At 39.4% G+C, this 16,729-nt stretch overlaps 1 protein-coding gene across 2 annotated transcripts; it reads left to right on the forward strand.

The window, feature by feature from the left end:
• Positions 1 to 246: 246 nt before the first annotated feature.
• On the forward strand, positions 247 to 16,154 carry TMEM59 (transmembrane protein 59). 2 transcript variants are annotated; one of them, XM_063138836.1, is made up of 8 exons: positions 247 to 495; positions 7,959 to 8,064; positions 9,600 to 9,697; positions 9,863 to 10,015; positions 10,289 to 10,370; positions 10,934 to 11,015; positions 11,938 to 12,046; positions 13,752 to 16,154. In XM_063138836.1, the coding sequence occupies exons 1-8, from the start codon at positions 301 to 303 to the stop codon at positions 13,902 to 13,904; spliced, it is 978 nt and encodes a 325-aa protein (XP_062994906.1). In that variant the 5' UTR covers positions 247 to 300; the 3' UTR covers positions 13,905 to 16,154. The 2 variants fall into 2 exon arrangements, with proteins under 2 accessions (XP_062994906.1, XP_062994897.1); XM_063138827.1 differs by having other exon boundaries at positions 248 to 495; positions 10,931 to 11,015.
• The last annotated feature ends 575 nt before the right edge of the window (positions 16,155 to 16,729 follow it).

The following is a 16,729-nucleotide window of genomic DNA, read 5'->3' on the forward strand; positions in this document are numbered from 1 at the left end:
GAGCTCTCTTTGTTGTAGTAAGACAGATTCCTGTTTAATCACAGTAATGCTAAAAGGAATTGTTAAAAGTCATGCTAAAAGGAATTGTTTTTTTTTTTTTTTAATCTAGGGACAATTCTTACTTCCGCCCCGGGAGCAAAACACAGCAAAGAAGGGGCTTTAAAGAAACCCGGAGGACGACTGCTTATGCGGTTCTAATTATTAAGTCTATGAAGTTAATCTGTAGGTGCCGGAAACAGGAAGCGTGAGAGGGGCGGTTAGCAAAAAATAAACAACCGTCTGGATTGGGTTGACAACAAGATGGCGGTGGCGCGGCGGAGCCGTTTGGGGCTGGGGGCTTTCTTCCTGCTGCTTGCTCTGGGCTGTGAGAAGGCTTGGGCCGACACGGAGCCCGCTCCCGACTCTCTTTCCGAGGCCTTTGAGCCGGCGCTGGGCACTACTGCTCCGTGCCAGAGGACCTGCCAGAGCACCTACCCACTCCACACTTACCCCAAGGTAAGGAGGGGAAAGGCTCCTACTTCGGTCCCGAATAACCTGCTGCAGGAATATCCCGCAGGACTAGTCATGGTCTCTGTTAGCTAGCGGTTCGTAAGACGGCAATGGCCTGGTTCAGACAACACGGTAAAACACGCTGCTTAACCACAAAATGGTTCCCTTAATCATTTTGTGGTTAAGCAGCGTGGTTTACCGTGTTGTTTGAACCAGGCCTCTTTGTCGCTAGGCCAAGGCAGTTTCCACCCTCCCAGCCACCTGCTGTTAAGTGCAAAGGAGTGGGTTGCCTTCCTGGATTAAAACAAAACAAAGCCCTGGTACTGGGTTGGAGGCGGGGCAGGGCTGGTGTATTCTTTCCTATTTATTCATTTACAAAATGCAGTGATCTTCATGGGGTTAACAATAAACTGCAATGATACACACACGCACCACAACTCTTTTACTTTAGCTGATAGATGAAGGCAGAGCATATTTAAGAGATACTAAGAGATTGCCTTGCGTGTTTGGTGATCAGGAGACAACCTCCTATTATTATTATTATTTATTTATTTATTTATATAGCACCATCACTGTACATGGTGCTGTGCAGAGTAAAACAGTAAATAGCAAGACCCTGCTGCATAGGCTTACATTCTAATAAAATCCTAATAAAACAATAAGGAGGGGAAGAGAATGCAAACAGGCACTGGGTAGGGTAAAACTAACAGTATAAAGTCAGAACAAAATCAAGTTTTAAAAGCTTTAGGAAAAAGAAAAGTTTTTAGCTGAGTTTTAAAAGCTGTGGTTGAACTTGTATAGCACAGTAGTTGTGGCAGGACTTCCAGTTGTTTTCAAGTTGGATTCTGGATCTGATGCTAACACAATTCCAAAAGATATTGCAGAGTGCTTGCAGGATAAAGTGCATACAGCAATGACAAATGTGACACTAATTGCCTTTGGTGGAGCAAAGGTCAAACCAAGAGGTACCATTATAGCTCCTTGCAAAAATGGTCTGAAGAATCGAAATCTAACCTTCTATGTCACAGAAACTGGAGATCCACCACTTCTGGGTCGGTCAGCCTGTGTAGCCCTTGACTTGATCAGACGTGTGCACGTATTAGCAGTACATTCTCCAACCAAGATGGAGGGTCTCCTCAAACACTATTCTGATGTTTTTGAAGGCCTGGGTCGTTTCCCAGGTGTGCATCATATTCATGTGGATCCCACAGTATCACCTGTGGTGCATGGATGCAGAAAGATTCCATATGCAATCATAGCCCCTTTGAAAACAACATTGGAAGACCTAGAGTCAAAGGGAGTCATTACAAAGGTGACTAATCCAACAGCATGGGTCAACAGCATGGTGATAACACAAAAAAAGAATGGTTCACTCAGGCTGTGCCTTGATCCCAGGGATCTCAACAAGGCAGTGAAGCGACAACATTTTTCAATCCCTACAGTTGAGGATGTGCAGAGAGAACTTGCTGGCAAAAAGTTGTTTACCATTTTAGATGAGAAGGATGGCTACTGGCAAGTGGCCCTAGACAAGGAGTCATCAGAACTATGTACGTTTAACACCCCGTGGGGGAGGTATCATTTTAATAGACTGCCCTTCGGCATTAAGTCAGCAAGTGAAGTCTTCCAGCAGAAAAATTATGAGTGCTTTGGAGACATTCCTGGCATCCATATCATTGCCGATGACATGATTATTGCAGCATCCAGCAAGGAGGAGCATGATAAGATACTTAAACAGGTACTTGACAGAGCGAGGAAAAAGGGTGTCAAGTTTAATAAGGACAAAATTCAATTATTGGTGGATACTGTCAAGTATATGGGCCACATCTTCTCTAAGGATGGCGTACAACCAGATGACAGCAAGGTGGAAGCAATCATCCGATTACCTCCCCCTGAAGATAAGAAAGGTCTCCAAAGAATTCTGGGCACCATTCAATACTTGGCCCAATACATACCTAATGAGTCCAGCCTAACAGCTCCCCTCAGGACTCTTCTACGAAATGATATTATGTGGCAATGGGGGCCTGAACAGCAGGCAGCTCTTGATGGACTAAAACAAGCCATTACAACTGCACCAGTCTTGCAGTATTTTGACCCTAAGGAGCAACTATGGGTCCAAGCTGATGCATCCAAGGATGGTTTGGGGGCATGCCTATTCCAGAAAAAGAGACCAATTGCATATGCTTCTCGTGCCTTATCCAAGGCGGAGCAAAATTACGCACAAATAGAAAAGGAACTCTTGGCAATCGTCTTTGCAATGTCAAAATTCCATCAGTATGTTTTTGGTGTCCAAGTAAAAGTCCAATCAGATCATAAGCCACTGGAGGCAATTTTTGCCAAGCCACTGGGGAAGGCCCCAGCAAGATTACAGAGAATGTTATTACAACTGCAGAAATATGATATTCAGATCCACTATACGAAAGGCAAGGACATGTTTATAGCGGACACACTTTCTAGGGCGACTACAAGTACTCTCCCCACAGAAGGTTGCAGTAGTCCAACCGAGAAATAACCAATGCATGAACAAGAGTCTTGGCAGAAGAGACAGACAAAAATTATCTAATCTTGGCAATATTATACAGGAAAAAACGACAGGATTTAGCTACTGCCTCAATATGAGGAATAAAGGAGAGCAGGCATAAGGGGCAGCAGAAGAAAATGGACGAAGCCGAGCAAGGGAAGTAGAGACCCTTGGGCAGGCGAGAAACATGGCATCAGAGGAGCGAAGAGCATGAGCAGGGCAATAGTGTGAGAGGAGAGAGGAGAGATAGGAATTTGCTAGACAGTGAAAAGCTTTGTAGGTCAACAGGAGAAGTTTATATTGGATTCTGAAGTGAATTGGAAGCCAATGAAGAGATTTCAGAAGTGGAGTAACATGGTCAGAGCGGCGAGCCAAGAAGATGATCTTAGCAGCAGAGTGGTGAACAGAAACCAACGGACTGATGTGAGAAGAAGGAAGGCCAGTGAGAAGAAGGTTGCAGTAGTCCAACCGAGAAATAACCAATGCATGAACAAGAGTCTTGGCAGAAGAGACAGACAAAAATGATCGAATCCTGGCAACATTATACAGGAAAAAACGACAGGATTTAGCTACTGCCTCAATATGAGGAATAAAGGAGAGCGAGGAATCAAATATAAAGCCAAGACTACGAGCTTCCTTGACTGGAGTAAGTGTAACATCATTGACAGTAAGAGAGAATGAGAGATGAGGAGAAGGTTTAGGAGGAAAAACAAGCAATTCAGTCTTTGCCATATTAAGTTTCAAACGACTAATGGTAACCAAGATTTCAGAGGTCTGATCCATGAATTCTTGGAATGGGTTTTTAAGTATCCTAGTGTCCACTCTCTGGAGCTCCGTACCAATACAAATTAGACAGGCTAGCCAATCCTTCTGGGTTTTTGGCATCTACTGAAGACATACTTTCCCCCTGGAAGTATTGTTTTTTGTGTAACGTAATAATATACTGTATTTAGCTGTGAGTTAATGCTGTATTTATTTATTTGCAATATTTATATACTGCTCCATATCTAAAATAGATTTTTGTACATTTCTGAGAAATGTCTTTTACTGTGAAGCATAAATATCATTAAATAATAAAATTAATGCTTCCCTTGCTCAGCAGTCTGCAGGCATCTGGTAGTTTGAGGTGTATGTTTTTGGGTGTTGGAAGCAAGCCTCTTGTAGCTGCTCCTTCTCTGATGGTTTAAGCCACGTTGATTTCCCCTTTACCCAGATGTCTTTCACAGAAGGCAGGAGTTGCAACCTCCCAGTGGCCCTTAAATCTCTGGCCAGTGGATGGATTTGTTACCTTGGTGTGGAGATTACTGATGTTGGAGCTGGTAGATACAGTGGCCTAGCCCTCATCTTGCTTCTAGTGCAAGGTGAAAGAACTCCATAGGACTGTGGGCACAAGTGCAATTCCATACAGCTGCCTCTACCAAGATGCCCATGACTCCTTCCTTTGCTCAGCAGAGTTTGTGGGGTTGACTGCACCAGAAATACACAGTTGCCCATCACAATTTCATGTGCAACAATATATGAAATGGTATGCTGGGGCAGGACTCAACTGTCAACTACACAGTTAAAGCATGTGCTGCTAACTTGCTTTTAAAAAGTGAGAGAAAAGTTACCTTCACTATACTAAGAATAAAAAAAATCTTCACTGGTCCATAGACAAAAAATCTAAAAATGGCTGGCCTAATTTACTGGCTGGCTGGCTGGCTATGGTAGCCTTTTATGTTTATCCCCGAGACAATACAGCTGCAGTCCTTCACATTTACCTGGGAGTAGTTCCTTTCTAACTAAGTGGGGTTTACTTTTGAGTAGAACTCTATAGGACTGCACTGTAAGACACGTTTCTTTCTTAGCTAGCTCCAAAGTAAAATGTACTGTGTGACTTGCAAGAATTGATATTAGGATATTAAAGTGCAACATGTACAGCCATCACTCCTTTGCCCACTTTCCAGCCTATCAAGGATTAATGGGCTACGTGCCTCCCAGCTACACACCTGACCCCAAATAACAATACTTTTTAAAACTCTCATACAAAATAGCAATGCTTTTTTTAAACTTTCATACAGTAATGAAATCTTACTGAAATCTTAGTTAGTAGATCATAGAATCATAGAGTTGGAAGGGGCCTAAAAGGCCATTTAGTCCAACCCCCTGCTCAATGCTGATACCTTTCAACAATAGCACTTCCTTCATGTCTTCTACCCCAGTACACAAATGAAATAGGGAAAACTATATTGTCAAATCTCAGCTACCTATCCCAGTATTTGTTTAGCTTCGCTTAGCTATTTTCTTCTTACCTAGCAAGATATAAACTATATCAGGATGATTATGGTAAGCTCAGGTAATAATACACTAGGCTAGGGTGTCTCTAAACATACTCCTTAATATCTCCCCCAAGTTCCTACCTCGTATTATAGTTAGACATGCAATAGCTATCTGTATACATTGGTTTGTTCTTCACTATCTGCACTCAGTGTCAACCATACTGCATCAAGGCATTGTATATGCTTCTTTCATTATGTGACAGAATACAAAGTTATACAGTACCTTTGTGCAGTATGGTAGGATGTCATAGGAATTGACTACTTGGAGCATGGATTTTTTGCCTGCTTTCAGGTTCCTGTTGGGAGAGAATAAGGGAGAAATTTGATATAAATAAAAAATCTAGGAGAGAAACCTTTCTGTTGGCTATGTAGAGAGGATACCTTAATTAGAGGCTGGCCTGTAGTTCCTTTATATCATTAAATGTACTGACTTAGGGCTGTCTACTACCATTATAGTTTCCTTCCACCTGGATCATATCTGCTATTCTTCCATTTGTTTTTCCTTGCTTGGGAGAAGACCCCCTGTTACTTCAGGCAAAGATGCAGCGCTGGTCTCTTACCTATCTAGATATTATAGACTGAAAACTCAATTAATTTTAAAATATTTGTACTCTGCTTTTCTGTTTTTACACACACAAAAACACTCAAGGCAGCTAACAAAAAGGAAAATATATAAAATCTAACAAAATAAAAACAGAAAAGCAAACAACCCCTTAACTGACTTCTAACATAGAACTAGCAGAAGATACAACAAACAGTAGCATTGAGGGTATCCCAATTTTTCATTGTGTCTCGCTCTCAAACTCCCTTTGGAATGAAAAAGTCTTCACATGATGCTGGACAGCAATAAGCCCAAGCAAGCACGTTTCCTAGGGAAGTGATCTCCAAAGCTTGGGCACAATGACTGAAAAGGTCCTGGGCTACATACCCACCAGCATTGCCTCAGATAGTGGAATAAGGAAGCTGCCTTAGACCAAGTCAGACCACTCATCTGTTTACCTCAGTATAATCTGCACTGATTTGCAGCAAGCTTCCAGCATTGCTGCAAATCAGTCTTTCCCAGCCCAATCTGGGATCTTTCCTTGCAAACAAGTGGTCTATCACAGAGCTACAGCCCTTTCCTATTGCAGTTCAGTGTCCTAGCCAAGGACCTGAGATAACAAACAAGTTCACAAACCAGCACTTTCAGTTAGGTGCAAAAGCAGATTAGAAGCCAATACAGATGGTATAATATTGGAGTTACATGTTCCCTAAAACAGGTTCCTATTACCAGGTGAAGCTTCTGAACATTGTTCAACAGTAGTTCCACAAAGAGCATGTTATAGTCATCCAATCAGAATATAATCTGCATGCAGATCAAACCTAACCAGAAGTGGGCGCAGCTGGTGTATCAGCCTAAACTAGAAGAAAACACTCCTAGCCACTTCTGCTGCCTGGGTATCCAGGTGCAGAGCTGGATCCAGAAGCACCAACAAACCTTTTCCTTGAAGGGAAATGCAACCCTGCCCAAAACAGGTTGAATACCCTAGCCCTGGCTTAATATTATGGCTAGCCAATGGTACTTCCATCTTGCTTGAATTAAGTTTCAGACTCCTCTGCTGACCTTAGTCAACAGTTCAGGACCTCCGCTGCCTCCTAGAATACGATGTAAAGGAGAGAATGTTAACTGTTTTCTGCGTATTGCTGGCATCATACTCCATATATCCTGATAACCTCTCCTGCAGTTTTATGTAGCTATTAAATAGCAAGGGAAATGAGATGAAACTAGAACATGCACTCCAAAGGCCCTGGTGTCAAGCAAAAGCCTCCCAGTACATCTGATAACTTTAATATTTGAAAAACTAGAATGTAACTTTGTTTTTGTGAATTGTTATCTGCTTTGATATATATAGCAAAGTATGGCAGATACAGAAACTTGCATTATGAGATGGGAAGGCAACTTAAATCTAGACCATGGGCACTTGCTTGGCATCTTGTGGTAGTTGTACAATGCTAAATGAAGTTTGCGTTTAGTAATTCAAGGCTGATGATATTTATTTCCTATCCTCAGAAATTCCCTCCCACCCCCTCAGCCATTCTATAACTGGAGTTTGCATCTTTAATATAAAATATAATATAATACATGATCAGTATGTTACATGTTACATTCCAAACTGTATTTGGTTTTTAAAACTTGTCCGTCATAAGTTTTATTTAGGCAAATCAGAGCATTAACTTTGCTCAATCTTCCCATAGTTGCTTTTAAAGTGGTGCCATTGTTACAAGGTTATCAAACAAAACAAGACTTCACAAGTCTTATCCGGGCCATCTTATGAGCTCTATAGTTATGAGGAAATGGTGGCTTCCTGTTGGTCATTTCCCCCGCCCCCACTCTTTGGTTTCATATTTCCGTAAGTTCTTTCAAGACATGCTTTAATGTCCTCAAGCATATAAAACCATCACCCGTTAAAAGTCTGCTGAATTCTTGTCAGTTTTGTAGCTCTCTGTTTAGAGTGACTCAAAAGGGCAAAATATTTTAGAAGTTAACTGTTCAACACATTGTGTGCTTTCCTAGTATGCTGTGTTCAAAAAAATGTTTATAGAAGGAGGGTTATATAAATACTGATATAGACTTGTTGGCATTTAATTACTAGGAGGAAGAGCTCTATGCATGTCAAAGGGGCTGTAGACTCTTCTCCATTTGTCAGTTTGTGGATGATGGAATTGACTTGAACAGGACCAAGCTGGAATGCGATTCTGGTAAGATAATCTAGCATCTTTCAGGTTATAACAGAGGTTGCCAATCTTTTTGGGCTCATGGACACATCCAGAAAACTAGAAACTATTGTGTGCACATAATATGGCTGCTGTTGTAGCCTGTCTAGTCACAAATGGCTGCTGCTGGTGCTTGCTTAGTCACAAAACATAAGTGGATATTGGGTTTAAATCCCAAATCCAAGCCAAATTCCAAGCCACATAACACAAACTACCCATTTCACAGTAGGAGAGCTGATGAAGCTCAGAGGACCCCTCCAAAACGCAAACACACAGCAAAACTACCCTTGCCAAAATAACACACACAGGCAAAACTATTTATTTATTTATTTATTTACAATATTTATATACCACTCCCCACTGAAAATTTTGGAGTGGTGTACAAGATAAAATAGAATAAAAACATAATAAAACACTGTTTTTTGCTTCCTTTAAAATCTATATTAAAGGAAGCAAAATGTACAGTGAACCGTAGCTGGTCAGTAAGGAAAGTCTTCCTGGAATAAAGACATTTCAGGAGGCGCCGAAAGGAATACAAAGTTTTGTGGGGTGGAATACCTCCACCATCACAAACACAAAAATAACAAACACAAGCAAACCAAGCTTATGAACACCAGGCAAAACACCCTGGTAGCTGCTCCCCCCAGCCCCCAAAACTTACCAGGCAGCAGCAGAAACTCTTCTCTCCCCCCATTTTTTTTTTAAAAAAGTAGTTTTAACTAGCTTGCTGGTTGGGCATGCCAGAAAGCAGAGCACCCAGCCTCCAGCTCCCTCCCTTTCCTTTCTGACAAATGCTTTTGGCCCCACAGATGGCCCAGAGGCATTCTATAGGGAACAAAGGAAGCTGAAAGCTGGTGCTCTGCTTTCCAGAGATCCATGGCAAGACCTTTTAAAAAACAACCTGTTGGCTTTAATTCAGGGTAGTCAACTTATGGCTCTCCAGATCCTATAACTTCCATCAATCTGACTACACATAGCCAGTGGTGAGGAACATTGTAGGCCAAACATTTGGAAGGCTACAAGTTGCCCACCCTGGTTGAATATAAGTCCACAGATTTCCCTTCATCAGAAAACTCTATAACAAATAAATATGCCTTAAGACATACGAAATGGTGGTACTTTGTGATAGGACTGCATCTTTGAGTTCCTTGGCTCTCTTACCATGTAATCATATGCTGGTACTCACTCTCAACTTAAGTATATAAATGTAGGGCCTACAAAAGGACTCAAGGACTTACAAAAGGTGTGTGGGTATGTCAAAAATGTTTTTGCCTGTCCCTTTTCAGTATTTGTTTCACTTACTTCACTATTTCTTTTAATGTTGAATGTAGTTAAGCCTTAACATTCCCACTGTTTTCTCACCACTGGCCTATTCTCTTAGAGTGATGGGTGTCATAAAGTGGGATCCAGCAATAGCAGCATGATGTGCGGTGCGGTTAACTAGTATAGTCAAGTTTGTCTTAGTTGCTGACCTAGAAAGTGTGACCTTTGGAACTGAGGGAACTCGTGTTCTTTTGCAGCATGTACTGAGGCATATACCTCTCAGTCTGATGAACAATATGCTTGCCGTCTTGGATGCCAGAATCAGTTACCATATGCTGAACTGAGGCGAGAGCAAGTAAGTACTGACTTGCTAAACTAGTGAATAGCTTTTTTCATTGCTTGTAATCCCATTCTTCTTTAAATGCAAATTGTGAACTCTCTAAACCAATCTGTTTGATTTTGTTGCTTTTATATTAATATGGAAGAGCAATTTAAAAACCAACAAACTGTTTGTTTGCAGCTCATGTCCTTGATGCCAAGAATGCATCTTCTCTTTCCCCTTACACTTGTGAGATCATTTTGGAGTGATATGATGGAAACAGCTCACAGCTTCATGACCTCCTCATGGACTTTCTACCTTCAAGCTGATGATGGCAAAATATTGATCTTCCAGGTATTTGCTATCCTTTTCTGTCGTTGCAAAGTTTAAAGGGTCTTGTGGGTTGGGGAGGGTGCTTCTGGCTTTTTAATTACAAATCAAAGCTGCCTGGTGTATCTCTGGCAGTGTTCCAGTCTAAAGATTATTGGATTTGTTATTCACTGAGGTTAAAAACTGCAAGGTATATTTTATGTGTCGGTTTAAATTAACACTTATCATTATATACATGATGATTTTAGGATTGTATACCTCCTGTACACTAATTTGAAAATCTTGTTATAATTCCAGTCAAAGCCAGAAGTTCAGTATGTTCGAAATCCTGAACAGGAAACCTCAGATCTAAAAGACTCATCTCTTAGTAAAGCATCTTGTAAGTTAATCCAAGGGAACATTTTAAGAAATGAAATACACATGACTTGTATGAAGAAAACCATTCTCTTCATTTATGGTAAAATGGTTAAGGATTGTTTGATTAGAAACTGTATAGTTCAGTATTGGGCAGCTAGATAAATTATTTTGTATGGTGTTTATTATTTAGAATCAGTTTGTCGTTACAGCCTATATGTCTGCTGTTTAAAGCTATGGCAACTGAAATGCATTTTTCCAAGTTTTCTACTACAGTTACCTCAGCAGTTCCAGTCTATTCTATGTTAATTACAAATATTTTAAAAATTTGGGCATCCTGCTAGCTGCTCTCTTCCTCCAAGACTTTTTCTAGTGAAATTCAAAACACTTCTCAATATATATATAAAAATGTCGTATTTAGCAAAGGGATTTTCTGGAAGAAAAAATGTTGAATAGGAAGTAACATGTTGCTGCAACTTGGCCAGCATACATAAGACCAGGCACCTGAAGATATACATATGTGTGTGTATCCCCTGTGATTTTTATTATTGAAAACTCAACAAAAAAAATACTATCTCTTTTCAGTAGATCTGCAGCCAGGAGGTCCACAGACACACAAAGGGTTCTTTGATGAGGATGACAGTGATAGTTTCTTCAAATGTATTTCAATGTATGTATTTTGAGCATATGAAGTAAATCTCTTAAAATAGAGATGTATTTTATTCCCTAATGCTTTACCACATGTAGTTAATCTATTAGCACAATGGTGCTGCTCTATCTTGCATTTAACAAGTTCTCAAAGAAACTTTTATTAAATTAATCTTTGTGCTGCATCTAATTGTCTGTCCTATAAAAATAGTGGAATTCTTCATATTGTCCCACCCACTTCCTTTTCTACTGACATTACTCTCATACCACTGTCACTGAACACCAAACCCAAACCATTCTGTATTAGTGCACTTTCTCCAAGTGAAGCCAAACTTGACCAAAGCTGCTGGTTCAGACAGAACGTTAGAGGTTAGTTTAGGTATGAAAGATGCTAAAGCAGTTCATCTGCTAGGCTGATGGCTAGAATGTTTTGTTATAAGGTAATTAAGGTTACCAGCTTCAGAACATGCCAGGATCTTACATCAAATTCAAACCATGGTTTTAAGAGCCTGTCTTGTCCTAAACTTAGAAACTATAATTTCCCAGATCAGATTAAATGGGAAACTATGGTTAATTGAAGATACCTGAATTTCATTCAGGCCTACCAAGAAGGGAGAAAAGAAAGAGGCCATGCATGTAGGCACAGCGCCCGTCCATATCTTTGCTTATTTGGCCAAGATATATTTATGCAAACTAGACCACTGAGTGTTTTATTAAGGTAAAAGGATAGAGTCTGTTAAGTAGATATCAAACACAGTAGCTTTTTATTTGGGGGTACGAGGTTGGTAGTTAAGTATGGTGGTATCTGAAAGGCTGCCTAATTTGGATTGTGCATGTAGAAATGTGCTTCAGACAGAGGAACAACGTGTAGGAAAGACAAGGAAAGACAATTTCAATCTGTTTCAAGCTTTTATTTATGAATATCCTGTTTCCTTCTATTATAGAAATTCTGGTTGGATATTAACAACCACACTTCTCCTCTCTGTACTGGTGTTGCTCTGGATTTGTTGTGCAACTGTTACTACTGCTGTGGAGCAGTATGTTCCGTCTGAGGTAACTTTAATCCTAAAACTTCCAGAATCTTGCCACATTATCTTCTTTGGTAACTTGAATACTATGATGTTTGAAAGAGATTAGGATACTTTTTGGTAGGAGAGATCTGAACTAATGATCCTCCTATTAACTTTCAAAAAGAGCAACACAAGACTGTGAATAGACATATTGGGTAAAATCAGCACACGTCTAATTTAGAGTAGACCCACTGAAATGAACGAGTTTTACATTAGCCGTGAATAATTTAAGTCCCATTTATTTCAGTAGGTGTGTTCTGTAGGACTTGTGTTGGATTTTACCTATTGAATTTTCTCTAGTAAGAGGTGTCGCCTGCTTGTAGCTAACCTCCAGTGAAACTATTAGCTTCCTATCAGCTGGTTTGATCCCAGGGAGCAAATTCAAAAACAGATGTGTGTTTGCAGTAGAAGCAGTTCTGAGTATCTTTTTAGGGGGAAATAAAGGTTGGGTGAATTATGTAATCTCCCAGCAGAAGGAAGAAATACATATTGGTGAAGCAACATTTTCTAAACTTGAAGGGGTATGTGTAGTTGCAGCAGTGAAACTATCACAATTTGTCTTTATTATGGTACAAATAAACAATTTTGCTAGAAAATATGGAGTAATTAGACCATTCTGGTGGATAAGGATTCTAGAAATATTAATGTAAACAAAACAATCTCAGAAACAGAAATCGTTTAGGTGGCCACTCATACATCATGTAACAGATATAATGGCTCTGTTCAGAAGACACTTTAATCCACGGCTGTAACCACAGTGAATAAGGCTTTTTGCCTTACTCATTGTGATTAAAGCTGTGGTTTAAAGTGTCTTCTGAATGGGACCAGCGACCTGGTTCACATGACAGCCCACTGTGGTTTAATTTACCTGCAGGGGCTGTCGCATTCGGCCAGTTGCTCATGGATGCCATTTTTGTATGGCACCCATAAGTGTCCAGCTTGCTGTGGCGTGTCATGTTGTGCGACCCAGGTGGCAGAGGTTGTTTATGGTTTAGACTACCCTTAAATAACATATGGCTTATTTTAGGGTTATTTGAGGGTTGTCTAACCCTCAAACAGCCCCTGCCACCTGAATTTACAGAACTCAACAAGCCATGGCAAGCTGGGCACCCACGCACCAAGAAAAAATGGCATCCACGAGTGACCAGCACAATATGACACACACACACACCATGGGTAATTTAAGCCTCGGTGGTTTGTCTTGTCCTACAAACCAATTTAATATCTTGTTAGATTAGGTAAAGATTGCAGTAGGTTGGGAAGGTATATACAGTTGTTAGAAAAGCTATAGTGTTCAGCTAAATGGCTAAGTATGCTTCAGACATCCTGCCCAAAATCTTTATTCTATATGAATTCTTCAAATACATTCTACTGATCTGGGCTTTACGATGTTTGCCAGTGGCTCAAGAACAGACACAGTTATTTCACTTCCTAAAGCCAACTTCCCTAGTCTCTTCCTCCCCTTCCCTCACAGGTTTCTGGTAAGTGAACTAAATATGTGTATTCCAGTTTTAACAGTGCAATCCTCAGTATGCTTGCTCAGAAGTAATTCTCACTGAGTTTAGTAGGGCGTATTCTCTAAGCGATTTTAGGATTACAGTTTTAGTATCTATGCACCAAAGCGTATACAAATAAAAAGTAATGTCTGAAATGCCCCACATTTAATACAATCTATTTTATTATTCTAGAAGCTGAGTATCTATGGAGACATGGAATACATGAACGAACAAAAACTGAACCGATATCCAACTTCTGCTCTCATGGTAGTTAAATGCAAGGCTGATGAACAAGAAGCCGGACCTCTGCCTACAAAAGTTAATTTGTCTCAATCAGCAATATAGATTTTAAAAGTGAATTCATTAGACTAAATTCTACGACTTCTATTAACTCTGGTGACTTCTTCCAATGAAGGGGTTTGGGGGTGGGGTATCAGTATTGAGAGTCAAATAAAGTTGGCGAATCAATGAAGGTTGTACTGTCATGATGTTCAATCTTTTTCACTAGTGAAATAAATTGTGTTGGGAAGGTGGGGCTTGCTGCATCTCTTTTTTTGCTTACCAAAAACAAAACCCTATTGTCTATATGTTGAGGTTGTGGTATTTGCATATTATGAACACCTGTCAAAATGTATATTTGGAATTTCTTACAAAAATTGTAAGGAATTTTTGGTCAAAGATGCTTTTTAAATTGTCTTCAGTCGTGGATAACTTAAACTAACTTGTAGAGTTGATTGCAAAACCCTTAGCACTTCAAATCGCTCTCTTTCTACAAATAAGAACATATTTCTGTTTAACTTTATGCCAGTTTCTGGCATTAAAGCTGTGTGGGTCAGAAATAAAACTTTAATTTAAAAATCCTGTATTACTTCTGTATTGTGTTCCAGAATAGCTGTTTAGATTGTATAGCTTGTCTTAAGCTTGCCCTGCTTTACAACAGTTGTGTTTGTCATCTCAGGGTGGGGAGCTTTCCATTTTTAGAAAACTGTTTCCTAAAAAGGCCACATAGTTGGCAAATATAATTTGGTTGACTTATTCTTTGGGGGGCATTTAATTGACTGCAGCCTATGCAATGTTTGACATTGGCTTGGTTCACATGTAACAGGAAATCATGATTTCTTCTTATCAGAATGAGTCCTCCCTTTGTCTTTTACTCACCAGAAGACTTCTGCTTTCTATTGTAAACAAATCACAGTTCTCAGTGACATTGAAACTCTGGAACTAATTGTGGCTAGTGAGAACAAGCTAGGATTTGAAGCCATGGCTTGATCGTAGCTTGCTCTCACTGACCATGGTTAAAACAAACTGCAGTTCTTGAGTTCAGATATTATATTTCTCATTTTAAAATTGAAAATAGAAGCTTTCAATCTCTTCCTCTGCTATATAAAAGGAAATGGGAGGGGCAAGTGCACAGGACAAAAGTTTGCTGTAGCTCATTCTCGTAATAGGAAACCATGGTTTCCTACTACGTAAGAACCAAGGCAATATTTACATTGGCTCTCCCTGGAACGCAGCTATCTTTTGGAAATGTACTTTATTAAATTGAATACATTATTAGGTTGAGACTTGTGACTAAGCAAATGCCTTGTCTAATACAATTCTGTAAATAAGTACTTGCCAGAGGAGGTTTCAAGTTCCAAGTTCCTCGATTTATTTTTTTAGTATAATTCTTTGCATTAACATTGATTGCATTTGGAGTTGGTTCAGCATTATGCACAAATGCTTGTAAAATATTTGATAGGTCCTTGCTAATGGGAAAAAAAATTCTGGAGAAGACAGAACATCTAATCCAATCTACTGAACTGCTCACCCTTATATCATCATGCTAGAACAAAAACAAAAACATATGAGGCAACTATTGTAACTCTGTGGTGAAGTAGCAAGCCAATAAAATCTGAATGAAATGTCATTCTCTCTAAATGTCACTATATTGTGAGCATCTATACATATGTGCAGTATAAAGTCTATGATTCTGTAAACTAGTGATGATTAAAAATGGCCGTTTCTATCTAAAATCTACATCAGCACTGATCAATTGGAGTCTAATGTTAACTTGCAAGGGCACTTGTTAAAGCAAATGATGTTTTTAATCCTCTATCTAGTCTACAATACACTATGAAGTTTAAAACTCGCCCATTTTCTTATGGTGAGACACCATTGACATTCCAATTCAACCTGTGAAATAGTTGCTTTAAATCAGCTTCTGTAACATTTTCTCTGCATTGTACGCTAACCTCTACATTGTTAATTGTCTTAATTTTTAACTTACAGAGCTGAAAATCTATTGTACTTAGGCACTGATTACTCCAACTGTAGTTGCTTTAAATTATAAATTCTTTTTTAATTCCAGTTCTAATTTTGTTTCTGTCTGCCTGTACTTGTGAAAAAGCCCAGACTAATCAGAGGAAGATTAAATGAACTGCAATTTAAACTTGTATTTTTAGCCTGAAGGTATATTGTCACTACACCGACTATTCTGAAGTGCAGATTCTTCACGGTGTTGCTATGATTGCTGTTATCGGACTCTTTGCTCACTGTGACAAACTTGAACAAAAATCTATTCCATGTTCTAAAATAAATTCATGGCTGAAAGAACCAGTTTCCCAATTTTTACAATATTAAGACTGTGCTACTTTCTTTAATGGGAGAAATCATTGTCACCTGATAGCAATTCTTAAATTGTCTCAACAATTGCTCTTGGAATCCACTGTAAACTATCTTCTGTTATGATTCAAACTAGTTGAAGAATACGCTCCACACTTGGTATCAGATTATTCTACCAGTGCATCTACAGCCATACTACCCTGAATGTGCCCAATCTCATCTGATCTTGGAAGCTAAGCAGGGGCAGGCCTGGTTAGTACTTGGATTCTACCAGTGCCTACATGGGTAAAGTGTTTGTACATACTCTCCTATATGGTTAGAGGAAATAGCATTTACCTCTCTTGATTTTCGTTTTTAAAGTTAAAATATCCCACATTACAAAGCAGATATGTTACAAGTGTAAAAGTATAATACTTCAGGTGTCTTAAGCTTCACTTTGCACAACTGGATTGTCTTGACTAGGTTTGATAGGTCAATAAAATGTGTTATGCGTGATGTTATACAAGATGCTTGATGTTTTAATAGTGATAGAAGTGTCTACTATGTCTCCAAAAAACTATTTTTAA

This window comes from Elgaria multicarinata, chromosome 1, assembly GCF_023053635.1.
Source record: "Elgaria multicarinata webbii isolate HBS135686 ecotype San Diego chromosome 1, rElgMul1.1.pri, whole genome shotgun sequence".
Classification (NCBI taxonomy): Eukaryota; Metazoa; Chordata; class Lepidosauria; order Squamata; family Anguidae; genus Elgaria; species Elgaria multicarinata.

Bases quoted from the DNA above. Each gene is read 5' to 3' on its own strand.
- TMEM59 (XM_063138827.1), top strand. From the start codon at position 301: ATGGCGGTGGCGCGGCGGAGCCGTTTGGGGCTGGGGGCTTTCTTCCTG. The intron at 496-7,958 runs GTAAGGAGGGGA...TTTAATTACTAG, and splicing joins CACTCCACACTTACCCCAAG to GAGGAAGAGCTCTATGCATG. The intron at 9,698-9,862 runs GTAAGTACTGAC...GTTTGTTTGCAG, and splicing joins CTGAACTGAGGCGAGAGCAA to CTCATGTCCTTGATGCCAAG.